The sequence below is a fragment of the Pimephales promelas genome, chromosome 18 (assembly GCF_988280905.1).
Source record: "Pimephales promelas chromosome 18, fPimPro1.hap1.1, whole genome shotgun sequence".
NCBI lineage: Eukaryota > Metazoa > Chordata > Actinopteri > Cypriniformes > Leuciscidae > Pimephales > Pimephales promelas.
The window spans coordinates 1,575,001-1,598,168 of record NC_142786.1 but is presented as its reverse complement, the minus strand read 5'-3'; the positions used below and the strand labels follow the sequence as shown (position 1 = coordinate 1,598,168).

General features: G+C 36.4%; 1 protein-coding gene across 1 annotated transcript in view; it reads right to left on the bottom strand.

The window, feature by feature from the left end:
• Positions 1 to 345: 345 nt before the first annotated feature.
• The window catches only part of slc45a4a (solute carrier family 45 member 4a), a 52,484-nt gene continuing 29,661 nt past the window's right edge, over positions 346 to 23,168 (bottom strand). The window contains exons 4-9 of the mRNA XM_039678322.2: positions 17,321 to 17,509; positions 12,836 to 13,015; positions 9,603 to 10,675; positions 8,630 to 8,729; positions 6,482 to 6,693; positions 346 to 5,088 (exon numbers count right to left, since the gene is read on the bottom strand). Of these exons, the coding sequence (XP_039534256.2) occupies positions 4,735 to 5,088; positions 6,482 to 6,693; positions 8,630 to 8,729; positions 9,603 to 10,675; positions 12,836 to 13,015; positions 17,321 to 17,509 (2,108 nt within the window). The 3' untranslated portion in view covers positions 346 to 4,734. The remainder of the gene's footprint in view (positions 5,089 to 6,481; positions 6,694 to 8,629; positions 8,730 to 9,602; positions 10,676 to 12,835; positions 13,016 to 17,320; positions 17,510 to 23,168) is intronic.

The window sequence follows — 23,168 nt, the reverse complement described above, 5'->3', positions numbered from 1 at the left end:
GGATATTAAACTGACTTAAAAAGAGAATTAATTGTAAATAAATGCAATCCTATAAGAAATCCCTGGTCATTTTTTATATTTACTCATGAAATTGTGTCTCTCAAACTCTGTGTCCAGGAGATGGCGCTATAGATTATATATTAACATAATTCCGTTTGGAACACACACACACAAAATATTTAAAAAAAAAAAAAACATATCACTAAAAACACAATTCAATCATAATTTACTCACCCTTAAGATGCTCCAAACCAGCATGACTTTCATATTTATATGAACTTTTCAAGATCAATGGGAGCATATGTGAAATATGAGTGTGGAGAATCCAAAAATACACAGATGACAGACTGTTGTATTTGGTTTAAATTCTTTAAAGGTGCATTCAATACAGTGTTTTTCAGTTCCTCTACATTTTCAGGCATATGTACAGGATTTATATACAGTCCTCATAGAAAATAAAACTAATACAAAATAATAAGCTTTTGTACAGAAGCAAAAGAATCTATATATACACATATCTTTGAAATGACAAGGCATATAGTACACTCTCCCGTCATACATTACACGCCGAAATAACATCCATCTGGTTTTCACACAGGAAAACACACACCGCGATCATCCCGAACGGTGAAACACACTCCCGTGTGACAGCGAGGCGAAGACAAACACAAACATACAGAAAGAGAACGACTACGTTGTTTTCAGAATTACAGTATCTTCTGCTGAAGTGAAATGTGAATTGTAAACTAAAGATGATTATATAGAGTGAATCTCAAGGTCACAAAACATTTCACCCCAAAATTAAAAGAAAGAAATAGGGAATTGTATTTTGCATTATAAAAAAATAAGCACATTTTTTAATGGGAAAATAATTATATTAGATATAGATATATATCCCACACACACACTCAATATATATTCAATTATAAATAATATATAATAATAAAATATTATTGTTCTATTACAATACTGAGGTCGTAATGAAAAATCGGTATGCAAATCATATATTTTAGGTTATTTTTCATTCAATTTTAGGGTGAATTGTGATTTTTCATGAAATTCATCCTATAAAAGAGTGAGATGCAAAACACACACACAGTCATACGATCATGCATGTCTCTCACACACACACATCTCATCTCACAAACTGTAAATATATTTTCTCTGTACTAATAATATCTTTAAATATTTACGGATAAAGCGTTCCAAAAATAAATAACCACAGTTTAAGTTTGTCTATTGCAAGATATAGTGATTCATATTTCTTTTAAAACTCTGTATGTGCAAGTTCTGTGCAACGTTGAGTCTTCTTGCCCTAAAAAAAACAAACGTTACATTCAATACTGGAAACTTCAATCCCTGACGGAGTCGGAAACGCTCTCCGAGAGTCCGTTACAATCCCGACAGTCTTCGCTCCGAGGTCTGGAGTCGTCCGACGCGTCCCGAAATATCCAAGATTGCACTTCAAGTATTCAAATGAAAAGTGTTGTCGTGTCCCGAACCCTAGGGATCTGAGCGAGGCTGGGGCACGTATTGCAGCGCGCTTTGATTTGTCAGAAACTTGATGGTTTCTCGTCTTCAAGTTTGGTTTTATTATCAATAAACATTCCAGAAAAAATTATATATATAGCTTATCCTAAGCTTTTAATACTCTGAAAGCCAGTACTAATGTGCCTCAACAACTTCACTGGCCTGGTAAACCATCAAGACAGGAAGTAGAATTGTGTCCATCACATCCAGCTTATAGTGTGCAGCTCAAATCAGAAACAGAGGTCACACACACACACACACACACACACACTCAATCACAGTCGGGCACAATCATCCTCAGTGTCAGGAAACTGGAGTGCAGCTGCAGCTCGAGAAAGAGCCAAGATGGCGGATAGACCAGAGCGAACGAACGCACCAACCAGGAGCCAATGTAAACCAGAGTGTGTAGAAACCAGATAAAGATCTGCCAAAAAGTGCCGTCAACCTCAAGAAATCACAATCGCGATTACACAGCCATACCATAAAGACATCGCGCGGTGGAAAAGAGCCACTGGGTTTGGTATATGCATGAAAACCGATGCAGCGTTGAGATTATTACTCGTTCTCAGCATCGAGGAAGCGATGAGAAACGTGGAAAGCTAAACCTTGAATACATCACAGTACGCCGATGAGGAGAGGCACTGATCTCCGGGGAATCTCACCAACACTGCCACCCATCGCTCTTTCACATCAAAATCAAAGAAAATCTCTTATTTTCACCACATTAAACATTTCTCCATTACTGTAATGTGCGGAGTCCCACACGTGGCAAAATATGTGCATCGTGGCCATGAATGATAATGCCTGGTTCAGATTACATGATTTTAGCCTGATTTTGGCACGATCCATTTGACGTAGGGTGTCGTGGGGATTCGTAAGCGACAACGGGCGTCGGGACGCAAGATTCGATCGTATCATCTCGTAGTGTGTCATAGTGGGCGACAACCGACGTCGCGTCTGCGATGTTCACGACAAAAAGACTAGCATCAGAGAATGTCTAATTGAAGAGAATTGGCACTGGCTGGTTACTCTTGAGTTCTGGGCTGGCTGCAGTAACAGTCTCTGTCCATGCGGGGGCGCTCGCCCTCGAGTGCAGAATGAATGGGAGTCAATGGGGTTTCAACCCCAGAAATCCACTTTTCTCAGGATGTAATTTTGTCAAGTAATTTAAAAGTTGCATTCAAAAAGGAGAGCTAAGATAATACACTCACTTGCATTTTTAAGTTCACTTATCTGTTCTAAAAATCCGTTCAAAAATGTGATGACGTCACACAATAGCAGAATGCTAGTGTGTTCCGGCCAACAACAGCCTAACCTGTAAGAAATCAAAAGGACATAAGGACTCGTTCATTCAACTTTTAGCCTATAATCTATATTGAACTTGCGGAATTAACAATAAAATCTATGATGATTCAACGACAAGCAGGAGAAAGAGACACATTTAGCCGTTTAGCTACATAGACTCCCATTCATTCTGCACTCGCCCGCGATCACCTCCAGTGGAATTCTAATGGAACTGCAACCAAGATGATATACAATGGCGCGAGACGGGCTCTGCTAGCATGTTTAATTTTTTAACGGTCGTCCGCGACGGTTCCGTTACATGTATGAGGTTGACCAATAGGAAGCTTTTCCGTACACAACTTTCAAAAATGGCGAAACGAAAGAGAGACGATAGTGCTAACGTTAAAACTAAAGTAAAAATATATAAGAGAAAACAATATTTTACCTCAAGTTCTCTTTGGAGGATTGACAGCCCATACGGTCCTCTTCTGGTTCTCAAGTCTCACGAAATGGCCGTCAGACACGCAACTCAACCACGCCACACCGTGTATTTCTCACACTGAAAAGGCGAGCAACCAGGAACGTGTCCATTATCGGCTTTTCTTTCTTTTTTTCTGAACACCGCTTCATCCATAGTTTGTTTACGTTCGTTTCCGGAAGTCACTCGCTACTAGTTTCGCCTTCTCGATGACCTCACGCGCGGCGTTAAAGACGGCATGCGATGACCGGTCAGGAAGCAACACGTAGTCGGACATGTGTCTTGTCCACGACACGCCAATATTTTAAGAGTCAAAATCGCGAAATCTGACACAGCGACTATAGAAACAGACAAAAAAAAATCGCCTATTCTGAACCAGGCATAATGCGTTCCCTTGCTTTATGTAAATCACGCGCACAATATAATCATTCGTTCCCTCGCTTTTCTAAATCGTGTAATAATTAGTTCCCTTGTTTTAGTTCCATCAGAACGACTTATTATAACAGTGGCCACGATTTACTAAATCATAATTATTATGATATAATGTGTGCACCATATTATACAAAGGAACCAATAATTATATTGTGCGATTTACTATAACAAGAGAAGAAATTGTTCATTTGTGGCCACGATATACACATGTTTTCCTGAATGTCCGGTGTGTCTCCATAGTAATGCAAAAATATATATTTCCTACATAAACTAGGCTAAATAATATATTTGTAAAGTACAATTAAATATGCCGATTATACAGTTTCATCTTTATGATTACCGGATAAAGATTGTTTTTAAATCATAAACGACTGCAACTTGTCGCTGATATTGAGATTTTTGCTTGTTTTTTCTCTTTTTTTTAAAGCAACAAGCAAGGTTTTTTTTATAATGTCAATTTTGGATTGTCATGAAAATAGTCATGAAGTCACAATGGAAAAAAAAGGTCCAGATTCTAGAAATTTCCTTCATTTTTTTGACAGAATTTCTGGTATTTTTCTTGAGAAATGAATAAATGACATATATTCGTGAGATTCGCCCTTTCACCTGCATAACACGACTAAAATAAAGCCATTAGCCTATAGTGAAACAACTGTTATTATTGCACTGAGCAACTTTTGGTGATCATGACGTCCTCCACCAGGACATCAGTTACAAAAATAGGAAAAGAACTAGATAAAGTTATCGAGCGATTGATTAAAGACTCTTTACAGAAGGTTAGTTTAGGATGAGCGTTGCATGAAAGTGAGTGTGCAAGGGAAGTGCATGTGTTTAAGAGCGAGAGACACCAGCGCAGCTTTCTCTCTCTCTTGAAGAGTTCAGCCCAGAGTCGCCCCCTGGTGGCCCTGAGATGCAGCCCTGAGACCCGCAACACCGTGACTAAAACAGTCAAACCAACAAAAACAAGGGGAACAGCGTCCGTGGGGAATGTTAGCCGCGTTTGATCACATTCACAGTGTGGATTCAATCTCCACTTTGCAGGTTGTGGTTGCGGCGCCTTTGCGAGTGAGCTTGAGGAAGCTGGGCTTCTCTGTGACACCGTTAGTCTTACTGGACGAGGCCAAGGCCTTCTTCTCCCCGTCCCGACTGGACCCCGGGTAGATGACGAGGAAGCAGGACGCCAGGAACCCCAGGAAGGATCCGCCGGACGCCACCATGGGAATGACCCGCACGCTCCCCACCGCGTCCACCACCGCTCCCAGTGCCGACGCCACCAGGATCTGAGAGATGTACACCTGACACGACAGGATGGCACAGTCGATGCCGAAGCCTCGCTTCGAGTTCCCGGGACTGTGCTGGACGTACTGCAAAAACACACCGACAACGCATCAGTCGCATCGAAACGTCCCGTCCCAGTTGCGCTGGGCAACTCTTTAATAATCATAATGACAGCGGTTTATTTGAGGAGAATATAACATTACTGGCACCTTTATTGCATGCTCTAAGAAGGCAGTTTATTTGGAGAAAATCTAATAACAACTAATATTAATATATTTTTCAGCAAAAACTGAGATTCATAATGCACTGGGCAACTTTAGACAATCATAATGCTCCACTAGGGCATTTTTTTGAGCGTATAACACATATGAAAACGGTTTATTTAGATAAATAATGATAATTCTCCTCTAAGACGTTGCATTGCATGAGCTGCTCTGAGACGGCTGTTTGTTTGGAAAAAAACTAATAATAACTTATAATATATTTTTATATAATATATATATTTATATGAGCTGTAAAGTAGAATGAAATGCAACCCTGTGACTAGTGAACTACAGGACACAGACTTTTGCAAGTGTAATTTAAATGTCTTGTTGATAATTATTTATTTAAATAAATTTTTCATTCTTTAATAAAAAATGAAATTAAAATCACAATCAGCGGCATACATTTTCTTTATTAAAAAATAAAAAATGAAATAAAAAGTGCTCCCTATTGCTGCTGGTCACAGACCTTTTACATTTATAAAGATTGCAATTTTAATTTTTAGCAGATTAACTATAAATATATATATTTAAAAATATAAGTAAAAGTAAAAATATAATAAATATTATTATTTAATTAATTAAATTAAAATGAATCAGAATTTGCAGGACTACCTTTTCAGCTTCATCAATTTATAGGGATTGCAATTTAAATTTCTAGAAGATTATTTAATGATTTATACAAGTATTTAAAAAAAATGCATTACAATGAATCAAATTTTACAGCACAACCTATTCAGCTTTGTCAATTTATAGGGATTGCACATTCAAATTTTTAGAAGATTAAAAATTAAGATATTATAAATATGTCTATATATTATTAAATATTTAAAATATATATTTAAATGTTTTTGGGAAGAAACAAAATAATAATCAGAATTTGCAGTATGGTGCGATATCCTACGAAAATAATGACCAAAATGTAATGTTTTTTCCATGCTATACCACTATTAATGATTGGTAAAGCTATTGAAAAAAAAAAAAAAGAAATTGCTTAATTGCTGTCATGATACTAACAATGTAATCATGTTATCGCCTCGTTCCACCCAGAAAGTAATCTGAAAACACATAATACCTGGTACATGTAAAACTGTCCCCCTCAACACTGGTCATGACAAAGATGAGGTGAAGGGACAGGATTAGCTTTAATTCGGCAGGATTAGAGTCTCAGAGAGATCAGTGTGTGTGTGTGAGTGTGTGCACGGGCGACTCTGACCTCTTTAATATCATGATACTGTCCCAGAAGAGCGTACGGACAGTATGAGATGCTCATGGAGATGATGCCCATACTGCTGATCATCACCATAGACACGTAGACGTTCGGGAAGATTGCCATTACGGCCGTCCCGATCGCGAATCCCAGAGTGCCCAGGATGTAGATGACCTTTATGCTGAGGTCAAAGTTATCCAGGTACTTCTGCAGTAAAGCTGCGTTCAAAGGAGAAATGGAGAATGAAGAACGGTTGCAGCTGGAGATAATATTTATTTATGATTTAATGCCATATCAGCAGCAAATACTATAATCATGGCAATCAACAGTGTTTCAGTTTAAAAAAATAATTAGGATTTCAATCAATTAAAAAAAAAACATTGTTTAAATAATTTAACAATTTTCCTTAAAAAACAATCAATATACAAAATCAGAAATATATACCAATAGTAACAACAGTAATAACATTTACATAGAATCTTTCAATTTAATATTTGTCAGAAATTCTAAAACCTTTTTAAAAATGTCCATTAATATATTTTCGGAATAAAAATTAAGTCACTTGCAACTAAATTAATAACATAATTTTTTTTTTTTAAAGAACTATCAAAATATGTTATTTATGTAAATATTTAGCATGGTTTATTTATAAGTTCAGAGGGAAAATAACGGAATATTAACGTTTTCTCATACTCATTTGTGTGAGGAAGTATCACATATTATGTAGAAAGGTTCCAAATTTGTTTTTATTTGAGCTTTAATGCATATTACACATGGGAGCGTTGTTGCTGTTCACGGTCAGGGACTATTTTTTCTAGCAGAAGGAAGGCTTTTAGTGATTTTACTTCATGAAAGTTGAACTAATACATATTGTTTTAATTTAATATTTGTATTGTGTGGTAACCGTTTTATAAAAGCAATAAGGTACTTGAGGCAAGAGCTGTTTACTGTATTGTGAATAAATAAATCCGGTTCGCTTCATGCCGAACAATGCCCTTCAGACATGACTTATTCACAATACAGCACAGCCTCTCGTACCTTAATGCTTATATCAGCGGTATTATCTGTATTATCAGTATTATCGTATAATCGGTATTATCAGTATTAGCGTATTATCGGTATAATCAGTATTATCGTCTTATCAGTATTATCAGTATTAAAGTATTATCAGTATTATCGTATTATCGGTATTATCAGTATTATTAGGATAATCAGGATTGTCGGTATTATCGGTACTATCAGTATTATCGGTATTATCAGGATTATCGGTATTATCAGTATTATCGGTACTAATCAGTATTATCGGTATTATCAGGATTATCGGTATTATCAGTATTATCGGTATTATCAGTATTATCAGTATTAGCGTATTATCGGTATTATCAGTATTATTAGGATTATCAGTATTATCAGGATTATCGGTATTATCAGTATTATCGGTATTATCAGTATTATCAGTATTAGCGTATTATCGGTATTATCAGTATTATTAGGATTATCGGTATTATCGGTACTATCAGTATTATCGGTATTATCAGGATTATTGTATTATCGGTATTATCACTATTATCGGTATTATCAGTATTATCGGTATTATCGTTATTATCAGGATTATCGGTATTATCACTATTATCGGTATTATCGTTGTTATCAGGATTATTGTATTATCGGTATTATCGTTATTATCGGTATTATCACTATTATCGGTATTATCAGTATTATCGGTATTATCGTTATTATCAGGATTATCGGTATTATCGGTTTTATCAGTATTATCGGTATTATCGTTGTTATCAGGATTATCGGTGTTATCGGTATTTTCGGCAGCGATCGTGTCCTCAGGAGCGATTACCCTCCTCCCTCCCCAGCTCCTCCTGTCTCAGTGAGGATTTACATCCGAGTGCCTCTGAATCAGACTAAATTCTCGAATTATGTTGTACATTAAAATCTTGAATTACTTATATCTGCAATACATTAATGTTGGTTCTGTTGTGTTACCCTGAGTGGGTTATCTCTGCTCTTATCCATGCTAGGCTGCCCAGAACAGAACCAGACCGCCAAGACAAACTATACGCTAATTGTCATTCGTATTTGCCGATAGTGTTCCTGAAAGAAGCGTTGTGTTTTGCACAGGTGTGGTTTCAGGAAACGTACCTGAGCAGATGGCAGCGGTGGCCGCGTAGATCACCAGCCCCCAGCAGCCCATCTGGACCCCGCGGTGGTAGTTATGAAGGGCCGTGGAGTTCAGCGGGGCCTATAGGGCCACAACAGGCATTCACATCAACTGACGTCAGAGAAACCACACCGTTTTCTGCTTTAAAAATCCTCTCATCAGACTGATCTTTCTCTTTATTTATTTGCTAAGTAAACTCTACTTAACTAAGTTCTTAACTAAGAAAGTGTCATTTTGAGTAGGAAATGAAGTGTTGCACGGTGCACCGATACTTCAAATGTATCGCGATTCTCGGAAATTAAAAGCGTCACGATACCTAAATTTAATAGTATTGATACTTTTAAGACCGACCGCGTTCCAGATTTGTAAGAGACGTATTTCATGTTGGTGTGTGCAACGCACGCTTCCAGTGCCTCTCCATTAACTGGAGACTCCATTATTTTTGTATTAGGTGTAAAACTTTCACCCAAACTTTCATAGATAACATTAATAATTTGCAAGCTGCTAAAATAAAGCATTCAAAACATCAGCTTGTGATTTATTTAGATTAGGTTATTACAGCATTTAAAGAGCACAAACCTGCGCAAAGGACATACATGTGAAACGCCTTGTAAGAAATACTTTTCCTTTTCAGGAAAAGTATCGAAAAAGTATCGAAATCGCAATTCTTGACATGGTATCGGTATCGAAACAATAATTTTGGAATCGTGACAACATAAATGTCACAAAATGGCAAGTAACAAACCCTAACATCCAAAGCAATGATAAAACAGTGTAAATACAACCTCGTTAATTATTAAAGGTCCAGTGCATGATGGGTAATTTTACTGAATTTTATAACGTTGATATTTACGCTTCCATTTCCGCACGCTTGAATTGAGTACTAATATAGAATTTACTTCGTTTTTTAACTTTTCATGCAACTACATAATTTTGCTCAGTGCAGGATCTCACCGTAGGGTCCCCCTCGTAGATGACCTGCCCCATGAAGTCGGTGTAAAACACGGCCTCGGCGATGATGGCGAACCACGTGACGAGGTGACACACACACAGTCTGAACAGTTCTCTGGGCATCTTCAGCATGGACAGCCACAGGAGCCTGACGGTGGTCTCGGTCTCGCCCTCCTCGCTCTCCGTGTCCCCGCTGGAGTTGGTGTTCCCGCTCTGATGCCTCGCTCTCTGGCCGTTCCTCTGCTTCTGGCGCTTCTCCATCTCGTAGATGTCGTTCATGCTGCGGGACGGTTTGATGAGGAACGCGGCGTTGGCGCGCCGGTAGCGGTAGCGGTGCGACCCGACGCGGCCGTAGTACGAGAACGTGCAGGACGACTGTCGGTAGAACGTGTGGCGTCTTCGGCGTATCGATGCGTTAGTGCTTGAGGTCTGCAAACCGGGCGGCCCGTGTCCGTTGAGGTCCGTCGGATGTCCGTTAGGAGCTTTCGATTCGTTGAGCTGATTGTTTAGCAGAGCTTCTTCTCCCTCGCTTTCAACCTGCTGCAAAAACGCGGATAAGCGACTGAACTTTCCGCGCGTGAACTCTTGACTCCCGGCGCTGCTGCTTCGGCGCGGCGGAGACCCGTGATAGGAAGAAATGCGATCTTGGAAGATTGACGGCTCGATTTCGCGCAGGAACAGCATATCGTGATCTAAGTGGTCTAGCGTGGCGTCGGCCATCGCTAAAACGGAGTCGCTTTTACAGCGAACGATCTCCACGTCTAAGAAGTCCATATCGAGCTCGCGCTCCGATCGCCGGTCCGTGTCGTAATAGCCGTGGTGCTCGTCTTCGTGGATCATGTCGAGCTGCGGTGCGATCTTAACGCTGGATTGGGTTTCGGCCTCCTCGTCCAGACGGTCCTGTTGCGGACTGAACTGCAGCTCCTCGATACTGAACAGGTGCAGAGCCACGGAGATCGTGAAAAGAAACGCGGCGAACATGAACAGAATTTGCTCTTGAGACTTAAAGGTTCGACCCAAGAAGGTGTGTGTCCAGTCAAGACCGCCCAGAGCGTAACCCACCGCACCACCGAGCCCTGAAACAAACACAGACAGTTTAGCACTGAGGGAACGATTACATGAGACGATGTACTAAAAACAGAAACGTTACTTTGCACTTTCCACGCACTGACGATTATCAAAACGATACCCCACGAAAACGACAAAAAACGCTGTATTATGCTGCCAGGCCAGTAGATGGCGATGTCACTTATAAAGAAACACACACTATAGAGAGCCTAAGCCCCTCCCCTTCCGGTCGACCATGGGACCTTATTTCGGAATATTGAATGGTAGTCAATGGCGAAAGACAACAAATATTGTGATCTCGTTTAAATTGTGCTCTGAATTACACATATGAAATTTGTCAATTTAAAAGACATTTTAAAGTCAAGAAAGTCGCAGTTTGATGTAAAACTGTTGAGGTGTAAGACTGTGAAAATACGTAAAGACTACAAACCCCAAAGGTGCACACTTTCTCTCAATGAATGAAGCTAACTTTACTGAAGCTAACTTTGCTGAAGCTAATATTACTGAAGCTAACTTTACTGAAGCTAACTTTGCTGAAGCTAATATTACTGAAGCTAACTTTGCTGAAGCTAATATTACTGAAGCTAACTTTGCTGAAGCTAACTTTGCTGAAGCTAACTTTGCTGAAGCTAATATTACTGAAGCTAACTTTACTGAAGCTAACTTTGCTGAAGCTAATATTACAGAAGCTAACTTTGCTGAAGCTAATATTACTGAAGCTAACTTTACTGAAGCTAACTTTGCTGAAGCTAATATTACTGAAGCTAACTTTACTGAAGCTAACGTCTGTCATTGTTTCTATAGTCTTACGTTATAATCGTAACGTTACGCCGTTTCGCTTCTCGGGAGATGTAGTTCATCGAGCGATATCCACATAAAATTAAATGTTACTCTTCTGTTTTCATGACAAACTGCGACTTTCTTGACTTTTTAGAATTATCTTTTAAATTGACAAACATCATATGTGTAATTCAGGGCACAGTTCAGACGGAAATAAAAAGATAAGTTGTCTCTCGCCATTGACTACCGTACAGTTTTTTTTTCCGAAATAAGGTCCCATGAGCCGGAAGCGAAAACGTAATACGCACGACGTCACTGTTTCCACAAGTTCATGTTTTTGTACTTTACACGGAGATGATAATGGTATCGCTATCAAAAACTTTCACTTTAAAACCAGTTTTCAAAAGTTTCAGGCCCCCAAAATGCAGTTGTCGTGTAAATGAAATTTTTGTCATTGTCAAACGCATAAATAGTTTTACGTTTTACTAAAACTGTGTCGTGTAAACGGCCGCTTTATTCCATACGGACCTGTGCGCAATAACAACGGGAATGACGCTTTGCAAAAACATTATATAAAAATCGAAACAATTTTAAATCAAGATACATTTACTTGAGAAGGAAAAATTTCATACAAATAAATAAAAATTCATAAAAAAGTCGGGCTGTCAAACGATTAATCGCGATTAATCGCATCCAAAATAAAAGTTTGTGTTTACATAATATATGTGGGTGCACTGTGTATAATTATTTTATATGTATATATATAAATACACACACATGCTTGTATATATTTAAGAAATATGTTCATGTATATAGATTTATATATAATTTATATTATATATAAATATTTTACTTATAAATAATATTTTTTTTCTTAAATATACATGCATGTGTGTGTATTTATATATATATATATATATATAATAATTATAAGTGCACCCACATATATTATTTAAACACAAACTTATTTTGGATGCGATTAATCGCGATTAATCTTTTGAAAGCCCTAATAAAAATTAAATTAGTTTATGCTTAAAACGAGAAAAATATCTGTCAATGGGGTCATATTTGTCTTGTTTTAAACATAAACTAATTTAATTATTGGTAGTACTACAAAAAAGATTTGCAATTGAAATTCTCTTTATAAATTTTTTCTCTACAAATATTTTAACGTTCTTAAATCATGAAGCAAAATGACTTAATTTCAGAAAACCACACTTATATATTTTCTCGTTTTAAGAATAAACTCACTTGTGAGTGTGTGATTTGGGTCACAGTTTGTACTGTAGTTGTCAATCACAGATCTAAATGTGTGTATTGATCTGCAGTGTGAGTGTAGCCTGTGAAGCGGTGATGTGTGAGGAGTGTGTCCCGTGTCAGTGTTGTACCTGAGGAGAAGGCGTGGATGTTGAGGGCCATGTCCTGCTCCTCAGTGTCGGCCACGTCCAGCAGATACGCTCGTATGGGACCCTCGGTCGCGTCCGCACAGAAGTCCAGCACCACCACCCCCAACACCGTCATCACGATCCCTATCGGCTGGTTATTAGGCACGTCTCCTAAAGCAAGACCTGAGAGAGAGAGAGAGAGAGAGAGAGAGAGAGAGAGAGAGAGAGAGAGAGAGAGACAGAGAGAGAGAGAGAGAGAGAGAGAGAGAGAGAGAGAGACAGAGAGAGAGAGAGAGAGAGAGAGAGAGAGAGAGAGAGAGAGAGAGAGAGAGAGAGAGAGAGAGAGAGAGAGAGAGAGAGAGAGATGAATCACATCCCAGAATTTAGGAGGGAAAATTGGGGGGGAAAGAATCAGTTTTTGTGCCCCAAATTAACATTTTAAAAAAATGTATATTTTTGGGGTAAACTGAAAAAAAGCTCAAAATAAAATAAAAAATGAAAAACTTACACTTAAAAGCTGACAGAGTTGGAAGTTTGAGAAATCAAAAATGTCTAGAACTAAAAGGAAAGCTATATAGAAATATTTCACATAAAATTACTAAATTGAAGAAAACATGAAACAAAAGCATTAAAATATTAATAAATATTATAATTCACAAATACTAATAGGTAAAAATATCATTGTTATTAATGCATTTAAATGTGTTTAATAATAGTTAAAAGCATAATCAAATTACCAACATATTCAAAGCTATATGATCCAACAACTTTTATTTCTAATGAAGTCATATTATAGTCATAATATAGTGTGTATTATATTCAAACCAAGTTTTAAATTCTTTAATAGTCACTCACTCACTATTCATCAATATCTCACAGACTGTTATGTGTACCACACACACACACACACACTCACTTTCATGTACACCGCACACACTCACTCACTCACTCACATGAACGATTCATCAATATCTCACAGACTTTTATGTGCGCCGCACACACACACACACACACACACACACACACACGATTCATCAATACCTCACTTTTATGACACACAGCCCTCTGGGAATTCAAACATCCTGTAATGAATCCCGGAGCAGTTCAGACCTCAGTGTCCTGACCTTGATCCGGCACACTGTCACGCACACACACGCATGTTGTAAACACACATATATTGACTGTTCTGGCTTATTTGAGCGCTTGTTACAGTAGAACATGTGCGCCACTACAGCCTGAGGTCACGGGGTCAAGTTGTGCATGCTTTGTGTAATGATCGGTGTGTTTGCTGCGGCTCACAATGATCTGATGAACTCCTGACCTAAAGTGTGTAACTTCAGTGTGTCACTCGTCCCACTTCATTGCTGTGCTCAGTTTTGGATTATAAAAAAGAAAATCCACAGACTCACATTGAAGAAGGGATATGATAGATACTTGGAGTGGACTTTTGATGGAGAATCACCTAGAAACCACCCAGAACACCCTAGCAACGGCTGGAAACACACTAAAAACGCAAGAGAACTCCATAGAAACCACTTAGCAACATATTAGCATCATGGTGCACAAATGAAATGAAATAATGAAAATGTTTTATTTTATTTGATTAATTTATTTAATTTTATTATTGAATGTTTTTTTTATTATTTCATGTTTTTTTTGTTGTTTTAGATAATATATGTTTATTTTATTTTATCTTGTTTTTGTTTTTTTTGTATATGTGTGATGCTCTGTCTCTGTTTTTAGGGTGACTGTGTTTATTTTATTTTGTTTATTTTGGGCTCTTGGGCTAATTCTGGCACGTTTACACTTGTTTATTAATGTGCATTGACCCTGTAAATAAATAAAAAATAAAATAAAATAAAATTTCTTATAAATGAAATAATGAAAAAAAGAAATAAAATAATACAATTAGATTAAATTATTCAATTAAATTAGATAGTAATAAAATTAAAAATTAAATAATTAAATAAAATACATTGATAGAATAAATTGTTCAATTAAATTAAATAGTAATAAAATTAAAAATTAAATAATTAAATAAAATACATTGATAGAATAAATCGTTCAATTAAATTTAATAGTAATAAAATCAAAAATTAAATAATGAAATAAAATACATTGATAGAATAAATTGTTCAATTAAATTAAATAGTAATACAATTAAAAATTAAATAATTAAATAAAATCATTATACATTGAAACAATGTTAATTTCTTTCGAGTATTAATTTATACATCGCTGATATTGTAAAAACATTTATTCTGCAGTATGTAGAGCGCGGAAACTGTTATATCAGCGGTAGAGAGTGTGTGTTACACTTTCGTCCTGACAATGCAGTCGGCGCGCAGCAACAGTGGAGACAGGAAGTTCTTCCAGATTGGCAATGAAAGGTAAAAGGGGCACAACAGGAAACAGTTCCCTGTGAACTGGTTCCTAGTCCTTTCCCATGTCATAGAGACCGACAGAGTTCATGCTGACACACACACACACACACAAAGCATTTACTCACATACTGACAGATAGTCAATAGAATATTGTACAAAAACAAGGTATTACATGTCTTTGAAAAAACAAAAGTGCATGGTCTCAGTGTTACAGTGTTATGAAACCCCGTTTTATCACTGGTCGTTCACACACCCCTGAGTTGGAAAAAGTCTCAAAAAAATGGGCGTGTAAAGCTGTGGAAAAGAGGGAGTGTAGAGGGTGGGAAAAGGGGAGACAACGACCAATAAAACATACACCTGCAACACACTCATCATATGACACACAGATATATACATTTGACCTTTGAAGAGAAAGAAAATTTAGTTGAGGGTTAAAAAGCTATTAACAAACAGCCAAAACGAGGAGAAACGCGGTAGAACATTTAAAAGGTCTAATATATTTTCATTACATTTAAAAGTTGATTTAACAAAAAATTGAATAGTCTTCCAGATGATAAGAGTTCATGTAGATGAGATAGGTTGCTTAAAATCCTTTTAGCCTCATTTAATGTGCATTAGTCATACAGAGTCTAAAAATAAGGTTACACTTGATTTTAAGGTGCCGTTGTTACACAATAATTATACATTTAAGTACTGAGTAATATTACGTAACTACATGTACTTACTAAAGGGTTAGGATTTGGTTTAGGGTTAGTTGCATGTAATTATGCATAATTATTATAGTAACTACAGGTAACAATGATCATTGTTACACATATTACATGTAATTATGAAATCATTTTTGGTAACTGTAAAATAAAGTGTTCCCAAAAATAATTTCATGATTTGTTACCACAACTTTTTTTTTTCTTTTGTCAAATCAACTTAGATAATTAAAGTGGTTCAGATAACAATATTTTGAGATTCTGTTGATTAAAGGAATCTCCTTCTTTGTATTAACTCAATTTTTTTTATTTCAATGAACTCAAAATGTTAAGGCAACCAGGAAAACTTACTTTTTAAAAAAATTCCAATAATTTCCATCGAAGTTGGAACAAAATATGGTGTTTCTGCTCGGTGAACGTGATTTCACCAAGTACCACATGTTCCTGGATCAACTTTCCAATCAACCAATCAGATTTGAGGGACAAGTTTACAGTTTATGTCAAGTTTAGGCTTAGAACCAGAGTGAAGTACTTAAACATCAGTGTTATTCAGCTTTCACTACCCTCTGATTTGAGGAAAACGTTATGGGTTGGGTTAGGTTTAGGTGTACACTGTAAAAAAAAATATTTTCATGATTAGTAATCACAACATTTTTTCTTTTGTCAAATCAACTTAAATTATTTATGTGGTTCACATAACATAATACTTTGAGTTTCTGATGGTTAAATTAATCTCCTTCATTGTATTATGAACTTAAAATTAAGGCAATTTTTAATTTCTCAGGACTTTTTAAATTTTAAAAGTTACTTCATTTTTTAAGTTAAACCAACACATTTTTTTTTTTTACAAAAAGACTAGCATGTTTAATTTTTTTAACGGTCGTCCACGACGGTTCGGTCACATGGATGAGGTTGACCAATAGGAGCACAGCAACTTTCAAAAATGGCGAAACGAAAGAGAGACGATGGTGCTAACGTTAAAACTAAAAGTGAAAATATATAAGAAAACAATATTTTACCTCAAGTTCTCTTAGGAAGATTGACAGTCCATACTGTCCTCTTCGAGCAATCCAGGAACGAGTCCATTGTCGGGTTTTCTTTTTTTTTTTAAACTTTTTTCTGAACACAGGACAGCCAATCCAACACTCACCGCTTCATCCATTGTTTGTTTACGTTTGTTTCCGGAAGTCACTCGCTACTAGTTTCGCCTTCTCGATGACATCACGCACGGCATGCAATGACCGGTCAGGAAGCAACGTGTAGTCTAACATGTGTCTTGACAAGATTTTAAGAGTCAAAATCGCGTAATCTGACACAGTGACTATCGTAACAGACCAAAAAAATCGTGTAATCTGACCCAGGCATTACTTGGCAAAATCACGGTGACCGCTCGTGCTCACCTATGAGCGAGCCGTTGAGGAAGAGCGCGACGCCCAGCAGGACGCCCACACACAGGGCCAGGATGAAGGGCCTTCGGCGCCCCCAGCGCAGGGTACAGCGGTCGCTGGCCGAGCCGATCAGAGGAGTGAAGATCAGGCCCAGGATGGGGCTCAGGAACCACGTCAGGCTGTAGTACTGCTCCGGAAGACCTGAGGGCGGATCACACACACGATCAGCTCCTCTTCACTGTAAACTAAGGGTGGTCTACTACACTAGCCAGTTTTACATCGGCTCTTAAAGGGTTAGTTCACCCAAAAATGAAAATTAAGTCATTAATTACTCACCCCCATGCTGTACCAACCCCGTAAGACCTTCGTTCGTCTTCGGAACACAAATGAAGATATTTTTGATTAAATTTGAGAGCTGTATAACTACCACATTGGCTCCTAAGGGACTGCCTCTTGACGGCCCAAAAAGTCAATGAAGAAAATGTTTAAATATCCCAAGTGACTACCGTGGCTCAACTATATGTTTACCAAGCGACGCGAATACTTTTTGTGCGAAAAAACAAACAAAAATAACGAGTTTATTCGACTATTTTTTTCTTCCTTGTAGGCCAGAACGAGACTTCCTTATAGATTTCCACGACGCATGCGCGAGATTTGCGATCTGCGTACACAGCTTACACTACTTCAGATCGCAAATCTCGCGCATGCGTCGTGGAAATCTATAAGGAAGTCTCGTTCTGGCCTACAAGGAAGAAAAAAATAGTCGAATAAACTCGTTATTTTTGTTTGTTTTTTCGCACAAAAAGTATTCGCGTCGCTTGGTAAACATATAGTTGAGCCACGGTAGTCACTTGGGATATTTAAACATTTTCTTCATTGACTTTTTGGGCCGTCAAGAGGCAGTCCCTTAGGAGCCAATGTGGTAGTTATACAGCTCTCAAATTTAATCAAAAATATCTTCATTTGTGTTCCGAAGACGAACGAAGGTCTTACGGGGTTGGTACAGCATGGGGGTGAGTAATTAATGACTTAATTTTCATTTTTGGGTGAACTAACCCTTTAAATCTCATTCATTCTCTCTGGCTGTTGGTTAGATTAGATTAGTTGGTATTTTGATTTATTTTATGCTTTCTTTTTATATGCGCAATGTTTTATTGTTCAGCACTTGCTTTTAAACATGCTATAGGAATACATTTTGACTTGGACATATGATGTCACAAAATATCTTGCAGTTTTGTGTTGCATATTATTATGAATATTCACATTGCTTTCAGAATTAACAGCAATATGATACAAGACCCATTATAAACCACTTTACAATGTAAAAAAAAAACCTAATATTCAATCTAACCAGATCGATGCTGATAATACTGTTAATAATATTGTTCAGCACTTGCTTTTAAATGTGCTATAGGCATACATTTTGACTTGGATATATGATGTCACTTCCTGTGCACGCAGCCCAGGGCTCACAATTATCTTGCAGTTTTGTGTTGCATATTATTATGATTGCTTTCAGAAAACAGAATTAACAGCAATATGATACAAGACCCATTATAAACCACTTTACAATGTAAAAAAAAAACCCTAATATTCAATCTAACCAGATCGATGCTGATAATACTAATGCTCTTGCTAACATTATCCAATATTCAACATCCTCACCAACATATCACAGATTTAACATAACATACTAATAAACTTAATGTGATGCATGATTGACAGTCAAAGATAAAAACACTCAAGTTTCATTTATGTATCAGGTAGCTCATATTTTTTTACTCGAGAAGGTACTTACTGTAACATTATTCAATATTACCAACACTAACATATAAAGCATCTACACTCGAATGATTTATGTATTTGGATTGCATATAAAAGATTTCAATCCATTTGGATTACACAGATTTAACATAAACACACTAATAAACTTAATGTGATGCATGTTTGTTTGACAGTCAAACTTGAGTGTTTGTATCTTTATGTTAGCTCATAATGTATAAAGTGTATAAAACTCAAAATTATGTGTAAACTCAAAATTAAAGTGTATAAAACTCAAAATGTATAAAACTCAAAATTATGATCTTATTGACCAGATTGGACTATAAAGCAGATTGTTTGTAAGAGTAACAGGCTTTAAACTCACACACACGGACTCACATGACTCGAATCATTAATAAGGCCGCTGTGGAAATCGTTAAGTGGTTAATAATCCTCTAAAAGCCTGATCTAACCAATAAAAACCCCCCTTCACTGTTCCCGGATCAGCAGAAGACTGGCCTATCAGTGCTGATCTAGACACTCATCTGGAAACAGAAGGGAAAAAATAAATAAATGTCTGTTTTTTACTTGAATCATCTGAGTTATTAATATTCTATTGATATTATTGCATGAGTTAATGTTTATTTAATTTTATTGGTAGCAACCCATCTAATTATTTAGATTAAGAATTTATATAAATAACTGATGTAGTTGACAAAAGCTGTTCTTTTCTATGCAAAAACAAATGCTGTCATTAAAAAATGAAAATTGAATTTCATACACTGTAGGAAATACAGTTTCTTTTGGAACGTTAACTTACATTTAGAAAGAAATATCGAAAGTGTAGAGAGATGCATTAAAAAAGAAAAATAAAGATTCAGTTTGATACCTGTGCTCAAGGAAAATTGTTCTTAATAAATGAAAAAAATAATCAAAGTGCTCACAGAAAAGATGAGAAAAAGAAAAACTATTCAAAAATAAAAATGAACAATATTCTTCATAAAATATATTCTATATAATCTTCAATATTCTAAATAAAAATATAATTCAGTCAAGTGGTCACAGAAAAGACGAGTAAAAATAATATGTTTTTAAATACATCAAACAATCAATAAAATGTATAATAAATAAGTCAGACAAGTGCTCACGGTAAACACGAGTAAAATAAAAAGAAACTATGACACTTTCAAAGCAAGAAATATGATTATCAAACCTGCAAAGCATGACTCACCACTAAAGAAACATACATATCAGTGATATTATAATCATTAAAGCCAGAAATGTGCATTTGCTGCTTTATAATGCTTCGTCTGTGTGTTACAAAACAGATCAGTATTTCCGAACCAATCCGGTGGCCATTAGAAGAGTATGTTTGTACATGAAAATGAGATCTTATGTCATAATTCCACATAGTTCCCACAATTCTGTGAGGAAAAAAATGAAAGAACGACTATAAAAAAGTCACAGTTTTCCTCACGGATGCTGGAATAAGGCCACTGCACCTGCTGGAGAAACGAGAAACCGGGATCCGCAAAAAAACAAGAACAACTACAACAGCAACTCATGATCCTCTGGGAAAAACGTCCACTGGAGTCCTGAGAAGTTTTCCGAGTCTCTTATCAGAGTCAGGACCGGATGTGATGGGAGCTTGGGAACCTCACAGTGCCACCGTCCACTTCCTCTTCCTCGCTGTTTCTAAAGATGCTTTTCATACATATGTGAAGCACACAAACACCGAGACGACAGCGAGATCTCTATCAGTCGGTGAGCAGGTTATTTGTTCCTTGACAAATATGTGGAGTAAACATCCAAACAGGACGTTTGAGAGATTTCAGTAAATAATCACAGGAGATTTTCTTGTTTCCCACCAGCCAGGTCAAAAATGGTGAACAATACTGAGAGCAGAATGAGTCAAACCGCAGGAAGTGCTTTCTAAACCAGAGAAACACACAACACTCACTGCAGTAAATCACAGTGAGACGCACTCTCCCGAAATAACATCTGAATTAGAGCCAGACCGATATATCGGCCGGCCGATATTAGACATTTTCCAACCTATCGGTATCGGCAGTTATAATGGCCGATAAATGAATATTTCAAAAATAAAGTAAAAACGGACGAAACACGCTTCAATCATCTCTCCTTGGAAATGTATGTTTTACAATTTGCAGTATGACGTTATCTATTGCTAAATTATGGCTCATCATAGACTAGCTAATTATAAGGTAGCTTTAGCTTATAAGGCAATGTAGGGACTAATTATTATTTTATTTATCAGAACTTTAATATATTTTGATGTTCCTCTGTTCTGTTGTAACTAAAGAAACAAGTTTCTTTTTAAAATGCTTTATCATATTATTTTAGTTAAAACTCATAAATAACTACAAATAACTGTTAGGGAAATCTGTTAATGTTTTGTTGCACGTTTCTGAGAAAAAAAAAAATAATATATATGTATATATATATTTTTTAAATAATATATAAATAATATATATATATATATATATATATATATCGGCCGATATATCGGAATATCGGATTTTAAAACCAAAAAAATATTTGTACCGGTATAAACCTTCAAAATCCTTTATCGGTCGGGCTCTAATCTGAATGTATTACTAATGTCATAATCATTTAAATATTTATTAATTGATAATTATTTAGAAATATACAATACATTTTATCATATATAATATTTTTGTGCTTTTTATATAATGTTATAATTCAAACCAACATAATACATATTTAAATGAAAACAGAATTTTATATACAGTATATATATATATATATCCATCCTATTTAAATATTTATTAATCATAATTATTAATTATAAATCTATTACTATTATGTAGATGTGTATATTTTATCATAATTAGAAATATTATACTAGTAATTGTTACATATTTAAATAATAATAATTATTCGTCATTTGTTAAAATTTACCACACACACACACACACTTTAGAAATGTAAAAGACTAGGAAAGCAAGGAAAGCTTCTGCATTGTAACGTTTAGTGTATTTGATCATGTTTCTGGTATCAGGTGACATAAAAAAAACTCTTTCTGCAGCACACACACACACACACACACACACATGTACCACCAATAAGACCAAAAAATCTTTCATTAGTCAGCATCACTGACACCATTACAACTGTTCCTGTGCAAACAACAAGCCTTGCCAACACACACTCACTGAAGCCAGAGGCGAGAGAGAGAGAAATCTGAGGGAGAGTGACAGGAAGAGGAAGAGGAAGGTCAAACTTTCTAGAAATGGACAAAAGGCAAAGCAATGCCAGGAAACAGGTGCTCTCTGTGTGTGTGTCAGGTGCAGAGCGGACTACAAGTCCCCGAAACGCTTTAAAACATAAGAACTAAACAAAACTGAAGCACAACTCAACAGGCCAAGCATTAACACTGACTCAGAAAGGAAAAACTCTTCCTTCATCGTTTTTCTAGATGCTTTCCGACCTAGACTTAATTTCCCAATCACTTCCATTCACATGTATAGGAATGTTTTCACATTTGGTGACCTCTGACCTGCACAATTATACAGCAAAAACATGTTCAACCAATAGAGGATCTAAAGGTCAAAGATTAACGGCTTGATCCAAAAATATAAAACATACTATAATATTTAAATAGCCTACTGCAATTTATACATTTGATCAATTTATCAAACCCCCAAAGCTTTGACAAATTCAAGAGTTTTCTCCAAGACATTTAATAAGAAGTAAACTTCAGATTCACCTGCTGCTAAACATCACAGTCAAATCAAATTGCCCCTATTTACCTCATATAATGGATATTATAAGTCATAATTAATCATTTTCTCCTTGGTTATCGTGTTTCATGTTGAAATATCACTATTCTTGGCCAGAATGTTCAGCAAAGTCAGATTGAAGCTATGCGAGGATCCAGAAACCCAATCTCTCCAGACAGTGTTGTAGTACTCGCAGTGGCGTAACTTTGTTTTAAAAAGTGGGTGGGACATGTGTATAAATAAATTAATCACGTGACACGTGAATAAAAACATAAATCCGACTTTAAAACATGTCCAGTTGAATAGCCTATACAGAAAGTCCTGTAAAATTAAAC